This window comes from Chinchilla lanigera, unplaced genomic scaffold (genome assembly GCF_000276665.1).
Source record: "Chinchilla lanigera isolate Chin_1 unplaced genomic scaffold, ChiLan1.0 scaffold00010, whole genome shotgun sequence".
NCBI classification, from domain to species: Eukaryota; Metazoa; Chordata; class Mammalia; order Rodentia; family Chinchillidae; genus Chinchilla; species Chinchilla lanigera.
Window position 1 is genome coordinate 6196017 of NW_004955411.1, and position 21857 is coordinate 6217873.

Genomic DNA, 21857 nt, shown 5'->3' on the forward strand with positions numbered 1-21857 from the left:
GAGAGAGAGAGAGAGAGAGAGAGAGAGAGAGAGAGAGAGAGAGAGAGAGAGAAAGATGTTATAATCCAGCATGGACAATGTATCTGAAAGTGTACCTTGACTTAGTACAATTATCTTACATGTTTTACATTTTCTTTAGACCTACATTTATGTAATTAATTGTATAAGGTCTTCTAAGATGAATAAATTAATCTGATGCTGGAAGAATGAAAGCGGGGTGGAAGGAAAGGGAAAAAGACCTGAGGCACATTACATGCATGCACCCTACAGTGACAGTATGTACTGCAAACATGTACTAATCAAAATAAGGAAAAAAACAGTTGCATCCACCCAGCTGCCTTGAGCTCTACCTTTGTGGACATCTCCTTTGGTCACCTCTACCCTGGGTGATCATGAATCTGCTCCCTGTCACCATGGTTTTGCCTTTTCAACAGTTACATCAGTGGAACCATGTGGTGTGGGAATGGCCTTTTTTCATTCCCAAATGTGTTTGGAAATTCATCCAACTTGTTGCACATATGCATTCTATTTCTATTGTTTCTGAGTAGTAGTCTATAGATGTAACATTGCTTATGCAGTCACTTGTTGATGACTATTTGAGGTATTCAGATTTGGTGATTACACATGCAGTTGTCATAACCATTCAGGTAAGATGTTTTAAATAAATGTATGTTTTCATTTCTCTATGGTAAATATCTGGGGGTTGCATCGCTGGTCATTTGCGAAGAGTATACAGAGCTTTGTAAGAAACTGCCAAGCTGTCTTCCACAGTGGCTTCCCATTTTGCATTCTACCAGCACAATATGAATTTTAGTTGTTCCTCATCCTCATCAGGATTTCTATCATTACTATTTTTTATCCAGCCTTCTAATAGGTGTGCAGTATCATCTTATTGTGATCTTGGTATACATTTCCCTAATGCGTATCATGTTAATTTTTTTTTTCATGTGTACTTTTGCTATCTATATATATTTGTTAGGGACATGATTTTCAATTTTTTTTTACTTTTTTGTTTTAAATTGAGTTGTCTGCTTTTTTACTATGAAGATTTGCATGGCTTTTTTGTTTTTTTCATATTCTGGCCACAAGACTTTTGTCATACATAGGTTTATTCTATTTCTTTTCTATTTTTTAAATTTTGATTTGTACATTGTGAACTATATCTCAAGTGGCTAGGTCTTATTATTTTTTATTCTTTTTTAAAAAAATCACAGGAAAGGTTATGTATGTCAGCTGGAATTAAGACTCCTAAAAGATGGGATCTGGCGATTTCTAATACAGCCTTTGTTAATTTTGATCTCATCGACTGTGTGGCCATCAGAACTTGTTCTGGCTGTTCTCGAGGACAGGGTAAGTTTGAGTAGATGGGACAGATGGTAAATAAGGCCAGTATTCAAGTGAATATGATACAGTCCTTGTGAGCCAGTATTTCTTTCAGTTACCAGGCTATATCTAAGGAGCTATTGTTCAGACATCCTAAACAAATTCTAGGGAAGCCAATACCGTCAGTGTGGTTTCTGCAGCTCCTGTCTTCTGCTTGTTCTGGTGTCCGTCACATTCTATCACTGTGTTGCTGTGTCTCGCTAAACTCTGAGCTGTATGAAAGCAGAGCTCACATCTCCCTTGGTCAGTATTTAATGACTCAGATATAGCAGAGAATCTAGTGCTTAGCAGGCAGTTCAGAGATACAATGGATAAACAGTTGAGTGGATGGACATATGGACACTGACTAATCTGAATAAATCTCTTCTGAAGGACCCAGAATTCCAGTATTTACTGCTTTCAGCTACACAGGGCTTGATATATGCACGAGGAGAACCATAGGAATCCTTGTGTACTTGTTAAACACATCTCAGAACTGGTTAAGCAATACCTTGGAGGACTCACAGGCCAAGGAGAAAGAAGGTAGCAAGCAGTCTAGTTGATCTGATCGCTCCAAGAAGCCAAACCAAGTAATTCCAGTAAATATGCTCTTGTGGTTTGAATCACCAATTTAGATAATTGTTTGTTTTTTTAATTAAATGAATAATCAGCAAGTTTCCACTCTCCTTTTTTTCCTCAAGTAGGCAAAGCCAAAGGCTGTTTTCATTTTGGGGACATCTGAGTTTAAGACTGTAAAAATAATAATAGGGATAAGAATGCCTCAAGGCAAATCATATTTCTTCAATTCTTTAATAGCTTACTATTTCATCTCATTCATAAGACACTGAAAAAAATCACATTGTTCATTATGGGCATTAATCCCTTCTTACTGGATCCCCTTGGCTAAATCATCCCTTCATCTGCTTAAAAACTGACTATTCTAGGCTCTACTTAAGGAACCAGGAAGTACAAAGATGAAAGATACTCAGTTTTTGTCTTTAGTACAGAAATAAACATCTAAGCCCATCACTGAAATAGAGCGATGAGCACAGCACTGGAGAACCGCACATGGTCAGCAAAGGGACCGTGGAGGGGTAAGGTCAGATCTCATAGAGGGGCCTCTTGAGTGGAGACATGAGAGGTAAGTAGAAGTTTGCAAGCAGAAAGAGATGGAGGAGAGTTTAACTGTATTAGAAATAGCATATGCCAGAAACAGAGATTCTGAAGAGCGAGTTGTGCTTGGGCAGTCATGAAGTCTAGCATGACCGAAACACGGAGGTAGGTAGGTAGCAGTGGCTGTTAGTGAGCTGTACAACTTGCAAAAGGTACAATTTGGAGTCTTTCATGCAAGATTTAAGTGCCTATGTGTATTACTGTCAACTAGCAGGTAGAGCCCATGGGTGTTGTTAAACTTCCTGCAGTGAACAGGGTTATCTATACAACAAGAAACTGCCTGAAACAAAACACCAATAGTACCAAGTGTGAGAACCTCTGGTCTCATGGAAAATGTAAACAGAAAGCATTCATTTACTATTACTAAACACAAGAGATGACACACTCTAGTCTTTCCATCTTTTATCTTCCATTCATCAATGGTGAGTCTGATCACATCAGTAATATCTATATCTATGAGATTTATACTTTGAACAGTTACCCTAATAATAGTCTTTAAAAAACAACTAGTGGTACCAAAGAATCATGGTAGTGGTGTTAGAGAAAGTGCCACGATGTGTACACTAGAGCTAATACTTAGAAAGGGTGTTACTATTACTGTGGGCACAAATGCTTGATTGAAGGTTGGTAATATCATAGAAAATTTAACAGGATCCCTGGGCTCTTCCTGCTAGCTGGCTCTGCCAACACCCTCCCAGTTGTGATAGCCAGAAATGATTCCAAATAGTGCCAAAATTTCCTGAAAGGAAAAATCACCCCAGGTACAAATCACTGCCTTAGAGCACCAACTGCATGATGGCTGGGCCAGCGCTGTTCTTGGTTCACCCAGAATCTGTGCCATGCACAACCTAGCTTTCCGTGAACACTCGCGGTATATTTTTCTTGTATGCATAAGGGGTGAACTATAATACTGAATACCTTTGCAAGTTAAGGTATTGAAAGGACTTCAGTGAATTTAGTTTACCTCTGTGACTGTTATCCTATACCTTTGGTCAACTGTCTTTCCATTTCCTAATTTACAGGTGGATTTACTGTGAAGACCAACAATTTGAAGTTTACAAACTCTCCACATTTAGTAGCATTTCCATTTCCTCATTCGGCAGTTGTAGAAGACTTGGATGGATCTTTGTCTGGGAAAAACGGAAGTCACATTCTGGCTTCTATGGAAACCCTTCCAGCTTCTTGTTCAGTCAATGCAAACTTCAGTCGGATCGTCCAAGGCAGTGTCTGCGGGGAAGGTGTTCTCTTTCATCGTATGTCTATTGGCTTGTAAGTGGAATTAACTTGTAAGTGGACATTTTAGCTTGGCAATGAGCATGTGTGTATCATTCAGACTATTGAGGCTTGCAGGAGAGAGATTATTTTGTGATGATTTAAAGTATTTAGTTCTATAAAAGTGAAATGGAAAGAGCTGACCACGTGAAATCACGAGTTTACGGTAGTTTGGGGCTGATTCGAATGGCAGCTGTCAATATCACCGGACCAGATCTCTTATAGCTCATGACATTTTGAGCTAATAGCTTCTTCTTTAAAATATTTGCAACCAACAGAGAATTTGAAATATATTTAAAAGTATTATTTAAAAATCCCAATAACGTCCATCCTCATTTGTATACATAGCCTGTCCGCAAGCACTTTAAGTGCTCAGTATGCTCCAGGGAAGCAATTGCTGGTGCTTCGTATTACTTGCAAAGTTGCTTCACTCCAGTTCATTTTCCTTGTTAATTTCATGAACTATTGGATTCGTACAATACTTTTCCTATTAATATTGGAGCAAGGACTCTGTGGTTATGCTACTCAAGCTGCCATTAAGTCAGCAGCTGGGCTGTTTATAATGCATAATAGGATTGCTTCTGCCCTCTTTAATTTCCAGGTAATGATTGCCAAGTGTCTAGGGTTCTCTCTTTTACCTATTTCAAATGCATTGTATATATTTAGCCCCACTTATTTCCTGCCTTTGTTTTAAATGTCCTAACTCCATGAATATTAAGTCACTAATTCAATCAGACCACCTTGGCATCTTATTTGAATTGGTAAACTACAGAGAGGGGCATTTTATGGTCAGGATTCCACTAATTCTGCATTTTGAATGCGTGTGGAATCAATATCTTATCGTTCTGCTTTGGAAGGTTCAACAGTACACTCCTAGCATTGAATAATCCAAACATTTTTCATTTTTTCTGTCTGAATTGTTTACTATTCTAATATTAATGGGCTCAACTCCAGTGAATAAAATAACCATAATGGAGGGATATATTTTCACTTCTCACTTTGGTTGTAGAACATGACTTTTCCTTCATTCTAGGGGGGATAGCCTGATAGTTTAATGTCATTTTAGTGCTTTCAACAAAGATGGTATAAAAGAAAGTTTTGGGATTTGTGAAAGCTAGTGATGTTTTTCTTATATGCATTTTCTTAAATGAGGAAAATAGAAAAGATAGGTGCAGTTCAAAGGAAATTACATGCTTGTATGATTCATCTTCCTATGGATATGTGATATTCCTGTTTCACGCCTTGAAGAATTTCTTACACTGTCTCCTGGTGAGGCCCTTGTCAGTGTGGAGGCAGAGGCTATGCAGTCTCAGTCTTCTCTGAGCCTCCACACCTTGAGCTCTTCAGAGAAGGATATACAGGTAGCTGGCTTGGCAGGAGATCATGATCTCAACAGAGACTGAGGAGATCAGGAAGACGATAATCCTGATGCTACACTCTAGGTAGATTCAGAGAACTCGTAGTAGGTTGAAGAAATTCATCTTGGTTTTTCAGGACATTCCAAGTTTTAAAATGGAAATCTGCATGGCCTGGAAACCTCTTGAGTACCATAAAAACTGGGATAATTAGCTGCCCTATTTCCTATATGTCTATTTAGGATTTTCAGGTGTAGTTGCAGGTATATGGAAAAACATGCAGCTGTCTCACATGAGCCCTGCCAAGGTCCCAGTATGCTTCCACTTATGTGTCTTGGCCCTTGGGTTCTTCCCTGTAGGCTAAGGCCATTGGGTTAGATGAGCTCTGAGTTCTTGCCATTCAAAGGGCGGTCCATCACTGCTGGCCTCAGCGTGGCCATTGAGCTCCTTAGAAACGCAGAGTGTCAGGCTGGACCTCAGATGTCCTAACTCAGAATGCCCAGGTGATTCATAGCAAAGTTGGAGTAGCACTGCTCTGAGGTCCTTCTAATTTGATCGTTCTATGATTCTATCCCTAGCTATTTGTGTTCACTGGCTTGATCTTTGTCCCAGAGCATTATAACCTCATTAGGAACATGTCAGAGCTAATGAGCAATTTGAATTCAGTGTAGATACAAACTTTACTGCATTTCATGAAGAAAGGACTAATTTGTTGTGCTATTTGCCCTGGGGAAAGCACCCTAAGAGTTGATTTACAAAGCTCCACATTGTGATTTTTTGGGGTTGCGGGTTGATGGAGATCCGACATGGCACAAGTGCCCTGCTGTCTTCACTTTCAAATGTTTCCCTCGCTCAGCAAGAGGTCTCCAGAGGGCAGGGAGTGAGGCTTTACACAGCTACAGAGACAAGGGTACCCTTTTCCACCAGGTGCTAAAATCCAAGTGCTCGGAGTGTGATTCTTCCTTGTTAGACCCCCTCTGGTCCATTTTGACATTAGAAACCTTCCCTTCCTGCATCTCACTGCCTTATTTAAATCCGACAGCTGCCCACATATGTGGCTCCCATGATTCAGTTCTACCACCTGGGTTGACAGAGGCACATAAATATTTGAAGGTGGCCATAATATTTCATTCTGAGTGAAGAACAAACTGCTACCATGTGTAAGACGGTCAAGTTTGCTTTGTTAAAATGACAGCATGAGTGCTGCTGGTGTTGTTCTCTCTCTTATCGGTTTTAAAACATGCTTTCTGCAAGAGCCACAGCATTCTGGACTGTGCTTCCTCCACAGCTACGATTTCCTCCAAACTCCTGTGAAACTGTCTTCCAAAAGAGGCAAAGATGATGACGTGTAGTCAGCACCTACTTTAATAAAAGCAACCCTAGAGTCCTCAAATAGTGCCCTGCTACCAGAAGCCTTGGGTTTATGAATCCCAAAATATACAGTGGATATTTAAATTTAAAAAATGTATTACAATAAAAGATACATTGTCAATAATCCCTCTGCAAATGCTCCCATTGCATGGAGCACACTCATCCCATCTCTCTTGCCACTTTAGCAGCTCTGGAAGCAGTTCTAGAAGTCGTCTTTCATGAAGATCTTTATGAAGTGTGATTAAAAATATGGCACATGCTGATACTAAGCGTCATCCAGAGTAAAGGCAGGATCATAAAAATGTTACGGTGTGTCCTCGTTCACCTTATTCACCAGATCTGGTACCAGGTGACTTCTGGCTCTTCCCCAGAGTCAGAATGCCCATGAAAGCTAAGCGTTTGGAGTCATTTCAGGACACTGTGGCAGCCACAAGAGCATAAATAAAGATACTTTAGTTGTGTCTAAAGAGAACTTTCAGAACTGCTTCAGAAAGTGTTAAGAATGTTTGAAGTGAGGGGGATTCATGGCAATGTATCTTTTATTGCAATAGAGTTTTAAAAAGTTTAAACATTGGATAATGTTATCAGTAGATTTTTTGTGCTTACCTTCTAGGTCCCTCTCATTAGCTCCCCTTTTTGTCCTTTAACTGCTGGCATTCTTTAGGGTTCTAGGGTTCTTTCTTTTCCTCTCAGGCCATAGACACTATCCTGGCAATCTGGGTTATTTTCACAACTTCAGTTAGCATTCACGGATAAGCCCCAATTTTTTCTTCCTGTCTGTCCTGCTTTACTACACTGCAGACCTGTGTATTCAACTACCATTAGAATCTATACTGTCCAGTACTATGGAGATAAATGGCTACTGAGTTCTTGATTGTGGCTAGTCTAACTTAAAATTTATGTAAGTGTGAATTATACATCTTATTTCTAGGAAATACAGACATTATATGAAAAACTCAGTAAAAAGTACTATAAAATATTTGAATAATTTTCTTAAACTGGTAAGGAGGGTGGGAATAAGGTCTTGTTTGTCTTATGGTACTAATACCACGTAGTTACCAAAAACTGGCATATGGTCACTATAAATAAAAAATTGTGGACTCTTCCAGAATCTTCCTTTATTGTCATCACAGTCCATTTCTCTTATGTTCATGAGGAGTCACTGACATTCAGGTTTTGTGCAGAAGACACAGGGATTACAACGCTACCTCCAGTTTTATTTCTAAAATTCCTAGAAGCGTTTAACACTTCATGTCCTTTCATGTTGTCGCTGGGGCTTCTGCTTTTCGGGAATTACCAGCTGCTTAAAGGATTTAGTTTAACTGCACATTCCTTCTCCACTCAGGGCTCACCCCAGCACTACTGTCAGTAGCTTGCTTAGATTTGCGATTGTTTTCTTGCTTGGTGGAACTGTTATGGTGAGAATGGGAACTTGGTCTTGTGATTTTCATTTGAGAAATATTGTTTTTGGTCTGGAGAACGCTGTATCTTTTTCAGCTGTGCTAGGCTTACACCAACATCAACAGATCAGACCTTAATTTTGCCTTTCAATTACTGACCTCACTGAGTGTGGAGGAAGTGAGCTGGTGACATGTTGTAGGTTGGTCAACCAGTCCTTCTGGTTTCTTGTGCACTGTACATAAAATACAGTCAGGACGTCTGCATTATGTTTGCAATTATTTTTCAAAATCTTGAAAAATAGAAGTGTTTCAAATCATGGAGGAGTACAGGTCGTGGCTCCTCTACATCCTATGTGTATTCCTTTGGGCAAATTGTTTCACCTCTTTTTGCTTCAGTTCTGACATCAGTCAAATGGGTATCTCACAAGGTCATTGCCAGGCACATAGTAAGTGCTCAGTAAATGCTGCCTAAAAAAATCATTATTTTCCATTTGGTATTTACAAACAGGACATAAATATATTACTAATTTAATAAAATATTATAGATTTTATGTTTCTGAGAAACAAAGGTCTGGCAAAGGAATTAAATTTGCTCAAATGGAACTTAATCCAATTCTTCAAAACAAAGAAATAATTTCCAATAACCATAGGACATGATGCCAACCCGGCGAAATTTTCCAGGTGGTCACAGAATCTGGAGTTTTCAGGACCGGGTTTTGATTCAATGTGCCACATAGTTACTGTTTCTTCTTTCCTACTTCTAGAAAAGAAAAGGTTAATGTTCTTGTTGATCACCTTGATTCTTAGACCTTGCTTAATATCCTCTCCTGCAGTGTTTGCGTTCAGTTTTCACCTATGTAACTGCTCTTACTGCGTCAGCATTGAAAGCATAAGGCACCCCCTGCCTCTGTGAATGCAAAAGTAAAGAAGAGTTCAAATGGAAATTTTGGCCTAGCTTCTTGTCTAAGAATCCCCTAATTCTCCTTCCTAGGGATAAAAAGGTGTAGCATTACTAATGGTATCTTTTCAGTTCTTAAAAAAAAAAAAAGAACTCCAAGAGACAGGAAAATGCAAAATAGATCGTCCTTTCTTGGTGGCAGAGTTTGCAGAAGGAAAATATAAACTGATTAAAAAAATCATAATGGGACCCAAAATAAAGACTATTATCAACACTATTACAAGATTGTTAATTTCATGAAGTATAAAGACTGCAGCACTATTTCAGTAAATGTTTAACAACTATCTTTCCAGAATAAAAAGCCCTAGTTTATAGCATTTGCATAATTCTGTAATGACTATGCTCTTTTTTTTTGTGGTACCAGGAATTGAACACAGGAACTTGCACTTGCCAGGCAGGCACTTATACCACTGAGCTATATCCCAGGCCCTGAATATACTCTTACATGAACATGATTCCTATTTGAACGTGATACTGAGCATGGGTAGAGGCTGTAGACAGGTTCCTGTGAGCTGTCAGTTAGCTCCACCCCAGCACCAGGGGCACCCATATAAAAGGGAGCACAGGCTTCTTAGTCTACCTTTCTACCTGATGGGTACAACTGATTTTCAAAATCCCTGACAAGTAGTTGCCTACCTTCTGGATGCCCAGCTCCAGTGATGGTCTTGTTCTGTTCCGACGCACCCCTCACAGCTGAACCCAGCAGGTGGAGTGGAGCAATGCTACAGTGCTGAAATATCACCTAGAGGGGGACAGTGAGCAGCTCTTGCTTTACCTCAGAGAGTAAGACACAGTGAGGAACAAGTCACGTCCTAATAGGCAGCATGTAAGTCTGCTGCAGAAACAGTAGATGCTACTGTAGAGGAGTTTCCAAGTTGATTCTTGGGCCCCAGACAATACACCACTATGTTAGCCAACTCTAAACCGAGGTAGAAATACACTTCTGGAAGGTCGTGGAGGACAAGTAGGCAGATACTCCGACCAGCATTAGTCCTTATATAGTTTGACCCTGTCTCCCAGTTCTAGTTTGTATGATCCTGTCAGGATTCTTCAAACTTCAGAAAAAGACTTAGTGTTGTGGTTTACTTCCTCTCTTTAGGTTTGCTACCTTACCCAGAGGAATACTGAATCAATAAGTTTAAGTGCTGAAAACTGGTAGGCACTGCATTTTCCTGGATGGTGGCAGTACAGAAGACAGGATAATGACAGGGATTGAGCTCAGTGCATTTTCAACGGCTGCGCTGCCAGGATTTTGTTGGCTGTGCCCAAAATTTCCACTTCAGCCTTCTTATTCAGTGAAAGATGAGACTGACAGCAGCAAGCACAAATATCCGGAAGCTGCTTGCAGCCAGCCCTATTTGAGGCTAGCTATTACGATGTGTGTTGCTTAGGAGATTCATAATTATAAAAGGCTTATTTCACAATTGTTCAGAATCAAGAGCATTTAGAGCTCAGTGCAATGTTTCTGCTAATACACAGAGATATGGACCCTCAGGAAAAGTAAGCTAATGGTAACCAGAAACCAGGGACTTGATACTTGTTGGTATTGCTGATTACCTAACAAATCCTTTGTGGGCAGTATACATGCAACAGTTCTGCACGTACACGGGCACTCAATTACATCATTGTTTAAGCGGCTACTGTAGTCAGGTGCTGCTTTGGTTGGGATGTTCTATCAAGAGCTAGTGTTATATTTTTAATGGAACATACACTTTAATTAAAAGGAGATTCTGTCATTTACAAAAGAAAGAGCAAAAGTCAAGACACTCCATGGAAAAGCAAAAAGCAACACACCAGCCTTCTGGTCCTTTTGTCTTTTTGATTGCATGTAGGAGTGGTGGCTGCTGCAGGAGGAAGGGTTAACTTTTTAAACGGGCTGGTTGCCTCCTGACTTTTTGCACATAAAGTTCAGGGAGAGGCTTCTTCCCCTCATAATGAAGCTTTCTGCTGCTAATGGCCCATGCAGGCTCCCTCGGCTCCTCCAAATTAGAAATACTTTTGTGCTCCTTTGCTTCATTAACAGTAAAGAGAGGGAGATTGGTGGCTATTTAGGGCACAGGGAAATTGGTGGCTATTTAGGGCAAGTGAAAATTGTAGTAATTATGGTTGGTGAAGTCTCTTCATGGTGTTCTTTGACTCTTGATGTTCTTTTGGTGATTTTCAGAGGAGCCCACCACTGTTGATGTTGGCATTTGGCCTAGAAGGCCAGGAGCTGATCTGATTTTGAAGTTGTGGCCCCTAGTAATGGTCAATGCGAGGCATCTCGCCTGCTGGGATATGGGTCTTTTACATTTTGATTCGCGTTTTAGAGTGCACCATGTGGTCTTGTCTACCACCGGCTGTGATGAGGTGTGTTTGGAAACTTCCTTTTGACGTGCACAGAAGCTGGTGCTGCACACGATGGCCTAGGAAACGGAATCCTAAACAAACGCTGGATGGGAAGGATGAGGATGGCTTGATAGGACCAGGCATCTGGGAGAGTGGGTCAGGCATGAAAAGAAGAGAGAAAGGGTAATTTAGAATCAAAATGGCTATGACAGGTCTCTGGTGGACTAAGAGGCTGGGAGTACATTATGGGATGACGTTTGGGAAGAGAACATCAGAAGGAAGGCACAAAGATCCCAAAGATGAGTACAACTTCATTACTGCTAACATGTTGTGATGTGATAATATTTGAAGAAAGGATGGTCTGAAATTGTGGAAATGGAGTGAAAAATACCTCTTGCAGAATGAGGCCGGCTACGCCTTGCAAATGAAGTAGCTCAACAGGTCCTTCTGCACCTGGAGTCAGAATGGCTGGGCAAGGGGCAGCCCCAGCCCCAGAAGTATAAGGACCCACTGATCATTGAAGTCAGCTGGAATTGGAGATCACCACCTGCTCCCACATGCTAGATGACACAGAAGACTTCAGTCTGGACAGCACACCAGACAGCAGCAACTCCATGCAAACTGTCTAGAAGACCACCATGTACAGGAAGGCCACCATGTACCTTGGAAGGCAAAATGGTACCTGAAACCAATGATGCCAGAGTTCTGAAGCACTCAGGCAGCCGAGGAGGGGTGTCTTTAGGGAGCAGGGGACCAATTAAAGTATATCATTGGATCTACAAAAAAGAAAAGGAAACTCTTTCCTAAAGTGATTTAAATGAGAACATGTTATTAGGATGGAAGAAATATAAATGTCTAAGTAAATCTTAGCATTTCCTAAACCAGAACCCACAACTACAGCATATACTTTATACACATCCCAAGAGGTTTTGTGTCTACTAGATGTTTACATCTTCTTAGCAAGTATTCTACAGATATGGAGTTGACTGTATCAGACTCTGATAACTTATGATTGAGTGCTTACCTCCTTTATTAGTAAGTTTATAGGAAACCTGACACTTACATGGTTTTCTGAGTAGTCCCTCTGTTGCAAAGAAATATAGCCAGTTGAAGTATTCTAGTGGATGTATCATTTGTTTATTCATTGACAAATGCAGGATATGAAAGGCCATTTTATTTCTTTGTGTAAATCACTAGCTGGAAATTCTGATTTATCAGTCCCTCCTGGATCTAGGTCTTCTGATTCATTATTTGAGCTCATATATCACTGTGGACCGTGTAAGGAGACGCTTTCATAATCTGCAACACTCAGAATCATTCTTGGGTCTTTGGAGTGTCCCGTGAGAAATACTGACCAAGACACCCACTGCAGTAAACTTTTCCATCTCTTACATGTTTCTTAGTTCCAACTTCTCTCTTTTCACCACATTTATTCTACATTTATTTCCCAGAAGCTTATTTTTTTTGTTAAATACGGTAGTTGGGAAAACAGTGTTGGACAGTTTCTTGGGACACATTGTTTCAATCGGGGAAAGAGACAGGATGATTGAATATAAATAGCTAAGAATAGAAAGAAAATCTAGCACTCTAGAGGCTTTCTAAAGATTATAATTTTAAAATAAATTCTACAAACAGGACAGTGAGGATGTGAACGCCTGTCACTAGGCTTACAGATGGATGAAGTAGCACGGAGGGAAATCACGGAATGGATTGGAAGTTGGAACAGTGAGCTAACCATCCACTCTGATTCTTGGACTATGAATTAAGGATTATCCAGGAGTTCCAAATTAAATCCTGATATAAATGGAGGAGACAAACTCTAGCTGTGCTAAGCCCAGATACAAGACATTTTTATCTCCTCCAAGGTTTCCAAAGGTTCAGCTAATGCTGAATAGTAGCACTTTGACTCCCAAATGTCCCAATTATTTTTATTTCTTTGTTTATTAACAGATGAAACACACACTAATCTCACTGGAAGTTCTCCTTTGCCAGGGTCAGTACTCTGAGACATGAAAACTTCTGGGCATGTTTTAAAATGACCAAGTATCATGGCTGAACCTCTAGGCATTCAAGCAAGCAGAAAGGAATGGCAAGTCTGGCACATCTTCGGAACTTTCTTAAGTGAGCTAGAGGTAGGCGTTGTTGGGCTTGCTGATGTCTGCCGACTGCTCTATGGGGATGATCTCTCAAAGTTTCACTGTTGCCACATGAGCTATCATTGTCTCCATTTTAAAAGAAATGAAGTCAACAGGCTGTGGTGGCACTCACCTGTAATCCTAGCACCCTGGGAGGCTGAGGCAGGACCATCACAAGTTTCAGCGTAGCCTAGGCAATTTAGCAACTTAGTGAGCCCCTGTCTCAAAATAAAAAAAAAACAACAAAAAATGAAGAGGGGCTAGGGATGTAGCTCAGTGGAAATTCTCTGGGTTCAATACCTAGTATCATGCACAGAAAAAGAAAGAAAGAAAGAGGAAAAGGAAGAAGGAAAGGAAGAAAGAAAGGAAAAGAGAAAGCAGAAGAAAGAAAAGAAATCAACGCTTACCCAGAGTTGGTAGTTTGTCCATGTTCACCCTCACTAGTGTGTGCAGACCTTCATTTCCAGTTTATACCCATTTAACTCTAACTTGCCAATGTGTTTAACATTTAAAAATTTCCCTTTTTCAGCTGGGCATGGGGACACAACCCTGCAGGGCCCGCTGCAGAGTCGGCGGAGGCCGAAGACTGGCTTAAACCCAGGAGCTCACAGCCGCCCCGGGAGAACACAGGGAGAACCCGTCTGGAAACATTTTTATTCCTCCCATAATCTGCCACTGGATTATAAATTGGCTTTAGATACACTCGTGTCCCATTTCTTCCTTCCTCTCCTTTCCCTCTACTTTGAGAGTTTAGTTACTGGCCTGCAGCAACACCCCACAGTTAAAGATTCTCTTGAAAATGGAACCAAAGGGAGAAAGACAATTATAATGTATTGAGTTTTGTAAACTTTTGCTTTATTTTAGGTTCAGTCTGATTCACTTTTAGAGTCTTAGTACGGGATGAAGTCTATGTTTTAATGAAGCCTTCAAAATCACTCTGGGATGGGGAGGGCAACTTGTAGGATCTTGGAGCCTACGTTTCTAGTTCTACTTTGTGACACTTACAAAGACATATTACTTCTGTCATGTGCTGTTGCAATTTCCTCATTTGTTCAAATGCAGTTCTTGAAACCCTTTGTATAAATTAGGAAGGTGGCGCTGGGTGCTCTTGAATATCTCTTTATGTGTCCTTCATTCAAAACACGACCTGAGGGCGTTTGTGTGTAGGAACCTGGGCTGGTGCAGGGATGTCCAAGAGGCAGGAGAAAACACCTCCAATTTAAGGATCACAACGTCTAAGTTTTAAAATACCAACTCTAGGAAACAAAAATTCTATAGTGGCAGCGAACAGAGGGCATCAGACAGACCACAGGACAGCAGCCAGCTCACTGTTCCATTCTTCCCGAGAACAGGGAGGATTGCCGGGGTCATGCCTGCGGGGCTCTTGGAGTAGGGTATCTAAGGTCTGAGCAGGTTAAGTCCTGAGCATCTCTTATTTCTCTCCATATGAATACCTTTTTTTTATTTTAAAGTGAACAAAAAATAACAAAATACGATCATCAAAGGCAAAAACAAAACAACAGAAAAACAATAAAGATGATACACAATTTGAAAACAAGATAATAGGAAATTAATAGTGGTTGTATGACACATTGTTATCTTCAGCATGAACATCGAATTATTAAAAATAACATGTTTTCTGCTGATGATCCACTTGGTGTATGACAAAATTTTGGCCATGTACACTTCTTTGTTAAATTAATGGCGTAGGTGAACTCACTAAGACCATATTTATTAGCCTTCAGATCTGAATGTTCTACCTTCAGTCCACCAGCCAGTGTTATACACAAGGGACCTAATGTCAGCTTCCCCCTGGGCTGTTGTAACCCGCACAATGATTCCTAAACCCAACACAGACACGCTGACAAAGGGCCTAAGATTTGCAGGAAGCAACAGATGACTACAATGGATGGAACAGGAATGCATTAGGTTTAGAACGGGCAAATAACCTGAGAACCCATGTTTCTCTGTTTAAATCACTCTAGAACTAATGCTCCTGAAGTGTCTTGTGATTTAACCATCACTGACAGCAAAAATAAGACAACCACTGTCAATTATGTCCAGGACACGTTGTCTAACCGACATGGCTGGATGGCTCTGCTCTTGGATCAAGAGACCTACTCACTGCAATTTGAGGATCCTTGCAGCAACAGATCTTTGCAGGTAACTCTCAGATTCCATTCGTTGGTGTGTCCCATTCCCAATAAGGGGCTGTTACTCTCCTTCTAGTTATGTTTGCAGATGTTCAGCAGTAGCATTTTTTGCTAGATGAATATGTTCTGAATGTGAGATTTAGTTGATCCAGATCCCATCTTGAATGCAGAAGAGTTCCTCCTGGAATATTAAACTTACTAATTCAATCGGAAAGCGCTGCTAAGAATTCTCTAGAATTGAAGTTTTTAAAATTACAAGCTTAAAAAACAGTTTTCCTCAGCTATGTGTTTGCAGCTGGAGAAAATGTCCTAAAGACATTTGTACATTTCGTACTGCCACCTTGTGGCAAAAAATTAACTTGCACACGGAGTGAATGAGTCTCCAAGGCTGGTTGGGACTGACAGAGTGTGGTGGCTTCCAGGAGGGAGGAGGATGAGCTATGTTGAAAGTGGTGCATTGTTTTCTGGAGTGGGGAGTGAGGGACAGAGAGAGAGAGAGAGAGAGAGAGAGAGAGAGAGAGAGAGAATAGCCCAAGAAATTTCCTCCAGCTTCTCCTTGATGCAGCTCCTTCTGCGTCATGCAAATTCCCTGGAACAGTTCTGAGGGCACATCTTAGGGAGACAGAAGCCGCTTGGGTGCCCTATAGTTCTAAGGAATCCAGGGCGGCAGAAGCGCTGATCTTTTCCCAGGGCTCTCAGAAGGGACATGCGCCTCTCTCTCCTCCTGCGGTTGCTGTGAGAATGTCACGGGAGTTTTCACAGAGTGTGGGCGATAGCATGTGACTGTGGAGGGGGACGCCTTGGGTGTACGTCCTGGCTAAGCACTCTCCTGCTTTTGCGATATGAGGGGAGCTTCTGACCCCTGCCTTCCTCAGGCTCCTCAGCTGTTAAGTGACGCCACAGGAGCGGCAGATGCTCCGGCAGTGTGGGCCGTGACTGGCGCCCGTGCACGAGGCTCCTATCCGCGCCGGCCTCTCCAGGCGGCGGGAAACGTAGGACGGAGCTCCAGACCCTGCCCAGTCCCTTCTACCTGTCTGACCTGAGACAAGTCAGTTCCCTGGTCCGGGTCTTCGTTTCCTTCTGTGTTAATTAAGGTTGATAAATGAGAAGAACTTTGTGGTTTCTTTCACCTTGCACATTCTATGATTTAGTAGCTCTAGTTACAAACTTATTATGAAATAGATGTAGGTAGGCTAATTTCCTATGAGAAAACTACACTTTATTTTTGTACTATCTTATTTGTGAATGACTTTACCTGTGTTCTTTAGATCTTTGGTGGTGGTCATGGGGTCATTCCTCACTAAATGAGCATTATTATGGATTTTTTTCCCCCTTGTACTTGAAGTACTCAGCAACATTTGGCAACTTCTCCCCTGGGAATTACCTCCTGCTGGTGCACACGGACTTGCCACCATACCCTTACATCCTCGTGAGCTGTGGGAGCCGAGCGGGTCGGTCTCTTCCGTCTCTTCCCTCACCTGGTCAAGATCAAGGCTGTGACTGGTTTTTCAACAGCCAATCAAGGCAACTCAGCTACCTCGGTAAGTTTCCAACTAGGTGTGCATTGTCAGGATACAACATCAGGAGCCACCATTTATTCTTGAATTCCAGGCATTGCGCTACAGAGTGAGGGGCTGAAGGAAACAGCTTGTGTTATAATTAAACAGATGGGTTCTGAAATCAGACCATGTGGCTTTAAAACCCAGTGCCAGGACTTACTAGGTTGGGGGCATTAAACAGGTACCCTTTCACTTTTAAGTCTTAGCCCCCTTCTCTGCAAAATGGGAGGCTAAAAGAATCTACCTCAAAGGATAGGGAATCACGTAAAGGATAACACAATTTAAAACTCTTGATCTGAATACCTAGTCCAAAGCAATGCGTCATAAACATTGATGTGTTAGTAGCTCTAATCCAACTTGGAACAGTGTTGTATTTACAGTGAACAAGTGAATGTATACGGACGGTGACCACAGATGGGAGGTGGGTGAAGTATGTGTGGAAAGTGAGAAAGGGATCTTAGAACGGTTAGGAGGTTAGCAGGGAGATAGCCAAGGGCTGGTCTGAGGACCGCTGTGTGTTGTCTGTTTTATATCAGGATAACAGGAATCTTCCTCTGGGGAACAGAGGGTGAAAGAACTTCCTTACCTTTCTGTATATGTTTAACAGAATCTCAACGCTGGGGTCAGGACAGCCCACTTTCTTTGACTTGCAGGAGTCTGTCTCCTATCCTTCTCCCATTCTCCTGTCAACTCTGGTCACTTCTAGAACCAATCACATCAGCTGACTGTAAGAGCAATCACTTCCTAGAATGTCCTGTGAGAAAGAGATGAGATGGGTGTGAGAGTGATAACTTTGTTAAAAGTTAGTCTTAACAGATCCTCGCCAAATTCAGGGATCTATATCATCATAGCAGGATTCAGCCCCGGCTACAAGTCAGACTTGGCCTCAGGACTTGCAGGGCTGGCGCAGCATCCTGAGTGTCTTGTCTCCTCCCCTTGTCCTGGTCGCATGGTAGCTGGGTTTGACCTACGCCCGAGGCCTGGGACTATAGAATTTTAATGCCACCAGGCAGAAGGATCTGGTGCTTTCTTGATGATTTAAAGTTTTTGGCAAATTGAATGTCATATATTTTCTTTGCACTGAAATATACCATTCACAGTTTATTTCTAATTTGACAGGTTCACAAATGTAAACTAAAGCTATAAAAGCTCACGGTGGACAAAGATTGTTGAGACTGTTTACCACCAGAGCCGAACATTAAGTAACAGCAAATAGTGGCCATTAACTTTATGACTATTCACTCGTTACATAGTCTAGAATTTTTTTTTAAATTTTAGTTGCTGTCTTTCTATTACTTAGCATACTTCTGAAAAGCCTGACTCATTCATTGGTCAGATTTTATTCATGAATTGCAAGCTAATTCAAATACCCACGTAAGCCAAACACCACACAGGGACATTTAGAACACAAAGAAAAATCAAATAGTGCAGCCACAGATATTTTATCCTTTGATAGCACTCTTAATTAAATTAATATGTACATTTATGGTCTAAATACACCACTGTCTAGGTAGCTGTGTTTGTGTGCATTTATATATAGGTGTACATTTGTAAGTATATATGTGCATATATATGTTATAGATGACTAGTTTCATTTGACATTTTTACTAGGTACAAAGCTTGTATCAAATTTAAAAGCATCTTTGTGTTACAGCATCTAATGTCTCAAGCTTTGAATAAGACCTGGAAAAGGAACAGCAAGGAAGAGGCAGTTGCTTGGATATTTAATAAACTTGGAGACCCTTCTTCCTTGAGGAGGATTCCTAGCAGTAGCTTGTATGGTCAGTGGTGTCTCCTTTATCCTCTGAGTGTTGGAGCAAATAAGTGACTAGGCTACTTCTGCTCCCATATCTGGGCTGGCCCAGAGGGAGATGAGGCTTGCAGGAACTGAGGATCATCCGATTTTCCATGGGGGCCCAACACAGCTACATTGGGTTGTGCTGATTTAGTCATAATTGTGGATGTACTATGTGTGAAGTTCACAAAATCTATAGGGAGGTGATGGTTAGGATACTGTGCAGTGGGATCACTATGGTAGCTGGAACCTTAACAAAACACCAGGAAACAGAGCACCAGTTCTATGTGATGTACTGGTGAGAATGTCGCCTTTACTTACTGGTTTATGTCACATGCTGTGATTTATAGTATTAGAACTGGGATAATTTACATAACATTGGTCAAGACTTCAAGCATATGTGGGCTTATACAGGACTGACAAGACATGGGGAAAGCTGTGCATGTAGCGGTTTCATCGTATTACAGGGAAACTGGTTGACTTCTTTCAGGTGCACAAATTCGTGTGCCAGATCTTCTGGAGTGTTCTGCTCGTTCTTCCAGCTGCTGTTTCATTCAGAGTGCTGTTTCACTCACAATTGGCAGTGTTTCCTTCCTTTTTTGGACCACTTCTAAGTGGACCATCTTTTTATTGTTTGCAAGCTTACCACATCCCCCAGGATAGGAAGGTTTTTTAAAAAAATCCCAATTATCTACACTTCCTCCGGTTGGCTGCTTCCTATGTGATTTAAGATACCTGACGCACTGAGAGCCAGATGTGTATGGAAGGGATAAAGGCCGCGGTGTTCCAGTTCCTGACTGTGGGTCCCCTCCACTAGGGTGTGCTGTCCACTGAGTAATCACTGATGATCCCTTGCGGAGAAGGACGAGGGGTGGGGGTGTCTGCTAGGCAGGGTTGTGGGAGAAAACTTCTCACAGCTCCCCAGTGACAAAGGAAGAAGAAACTGCGTGGATACAGTCTGACCCTTGCATTTCTCTTTTCCACCATGGCAAGTTTTGCCTTGGTTCAGCAAATGTCTTTATGGAGTGCTGGGTTTTTGGAAAGATCGTGGCCAGTGCTCGGGGCTTATGGTTTTAATCAGAGGCTGGCTGGCTGCTCTACCTAGGGCAAGGCATTGTAATTGCTCCACGCCTCAATAGTTTCATTTATACAACGAGGTTAAGAATATTTACTTGTCTCTTGGAAATGCGGGACCAAGAACGCTCAGATGCATCAAAGTGTGATGAGCAGGCCATGTTACTGTACTGAAAAACTTGCCCCGTAGAATATTTCTCCGGAATTTTTCTTTTCCCCAGAAGATTAACAATGGCTGTATCTTGATTTCAGTCTATACATGACAACATTTCTGAACGTCTCCTGTTTTTTTAAACTGGATTTTGAAAGATACTTGTGGTCCACGATCAAATGACTCTATAGTGGATTGTTGCCATGACCGAAGTTTAATGCCATTCGAGAATTTGTTATCCATAGAATAAGACAACTTCACCCATTTAAAAGCTAGGTGTTAAGCAGATTGGTTTGGGTTGCCTTTCCAAAACCACTGAAAATTTCACTCAAGAAGCTACTTACAAAAGGAGCCACAAGGGAAGCCACTGCGTGCCATTGAGCATTTCGTGTTAGGACCTAGCGGGGGCCATGTTTGATGGCATAAACTCTGAGAAATGGCCTCTCCCAGCGGGAACTTCTGCAGCGACCTTGGGAGTGGGTCTGACTGTAGAACAAGTGCTTTTTCTATGGGTAAGTCAGGTATCACATCCGGGGAGCCCATTTTTCTGTTCATGCAGTTTGAATCACTGGCAGGTCCCCTCTCTGCCTTGCAGAGCTGGGTCCCCGTTGCCTCTCTCCCTGCTGCTTTTTTCCAGGGATGTTTCAGTTCATGGTGAACTATTTTTATTTTTTAGTTACATTAACGCTATGAAATAATTAGTCAGCTAATTAATCTGGTTTACAAGCTTTGTAGGATTCTTCAGCTGTCAGTCAGGCCCAGGCCCGAGGCCTCCATCTAGTCTCAGCTCTCTCCTGCCCATGTGATTCTCGTTGCCATGGCTACTGGCTACATCTGCTGACACCCCACTCTCTATTTATTGCTTAATTAAGAATTTCACGCTCAGCCCTTATCTGCCTCTAAGAACAAGCGCACACTGTTAAGAAATTCCAAATTTAGGCCCGGACACAAGGAAACCCTTTCTTACAGGCTGGGCTGTGTGGAGCCTCCCTAACGATTCTCAGCATCCCAGCCGCCACCCTTCAATCAAAAATCATTAAATGGGGCAGAGATAATGAGCATGTAGCATATCAAAAGAAGGATGTTTGCTTGGTCCAAGGCAGGAAAAGCTGCTAGGCCCCATGCTCAGCTCCACTTCAAAGAGAGATGAGACCCCCTCATCACTGGGGCCCGATAAAGCCCCATTTGTTCTGGGCTTGACTTATGCAAAAGGTCTGGCATGTTACAGTCCCATCTCACAGACGTGGGTTCCCCACCTCTCGCCCCCCACCTTCGCCGGCCCCCTCCCTGGCCTTCTGCATGCTCGTGTGTCAGCACTTAGGCAGCTGGGTCCTCCAAAGCATCAGGCCAGGCGTATAATCACTGACGCTGCACTCACAATGGCCACTTGTAGGGGGGTGGCCGGGAGGAGGTCTTCTTCACAATAGGAGCACAATTATTGCAGCTGCTAGGGAAGGCTATGCCTCTTCCTGTAGAAATATAATAGGACTTGCCCGAAACAAGAGGTGGAGGTTTAGGGGAGGTGGTAGGGGGTGGAGAGGGGTGGAGAAAACAATCTTGAGTTGATTATTCATACTCTGACTCTTGGAAGCTCGATGTGGAGCCAGTGGGGTTCCAGCAGCTGCTCGTATACTGCCCTCTTCTAATAATTGTACATTCTGTCGGGGGTCAACTTACTTTTGACCCTGTCCCTTTATATTGGTAAAAGGCTCTTTGGGGCAAACTGTTGGGCTGTGGCAGAGTACATTAAATACCCAGGGCCCCTTCCTCC

At 41.9% G+C, this 21857-nt stretch overlaps 1 protein-coding gene across 1 annotated transcript in view; it reads left to right on the top strand.

The window, feature by feature from the left end:
• Pkhd1 (polycystic kidney and hepatic disease 1 (autosomal recessive)) overlaps positions 1-21857 on the top strand; it is a gene marked incomplete in the record, with an annotated part of 446270 nt that overhangs the window by 207917 nt on the left and 216496 nt on the right. Inside the window, 4 exon segments of the mRNA XM_013510899.1 lie at positions 1215-1350; positions 3558-3804; positions 15340-15517; positions 16853-17048. Of these exon segments, the coding sequence (XP_013366353.1) occupies positions 1215-1350; positions 3558-3804; positions 15340-15517; positions 16853-17048 (757 nt within the window).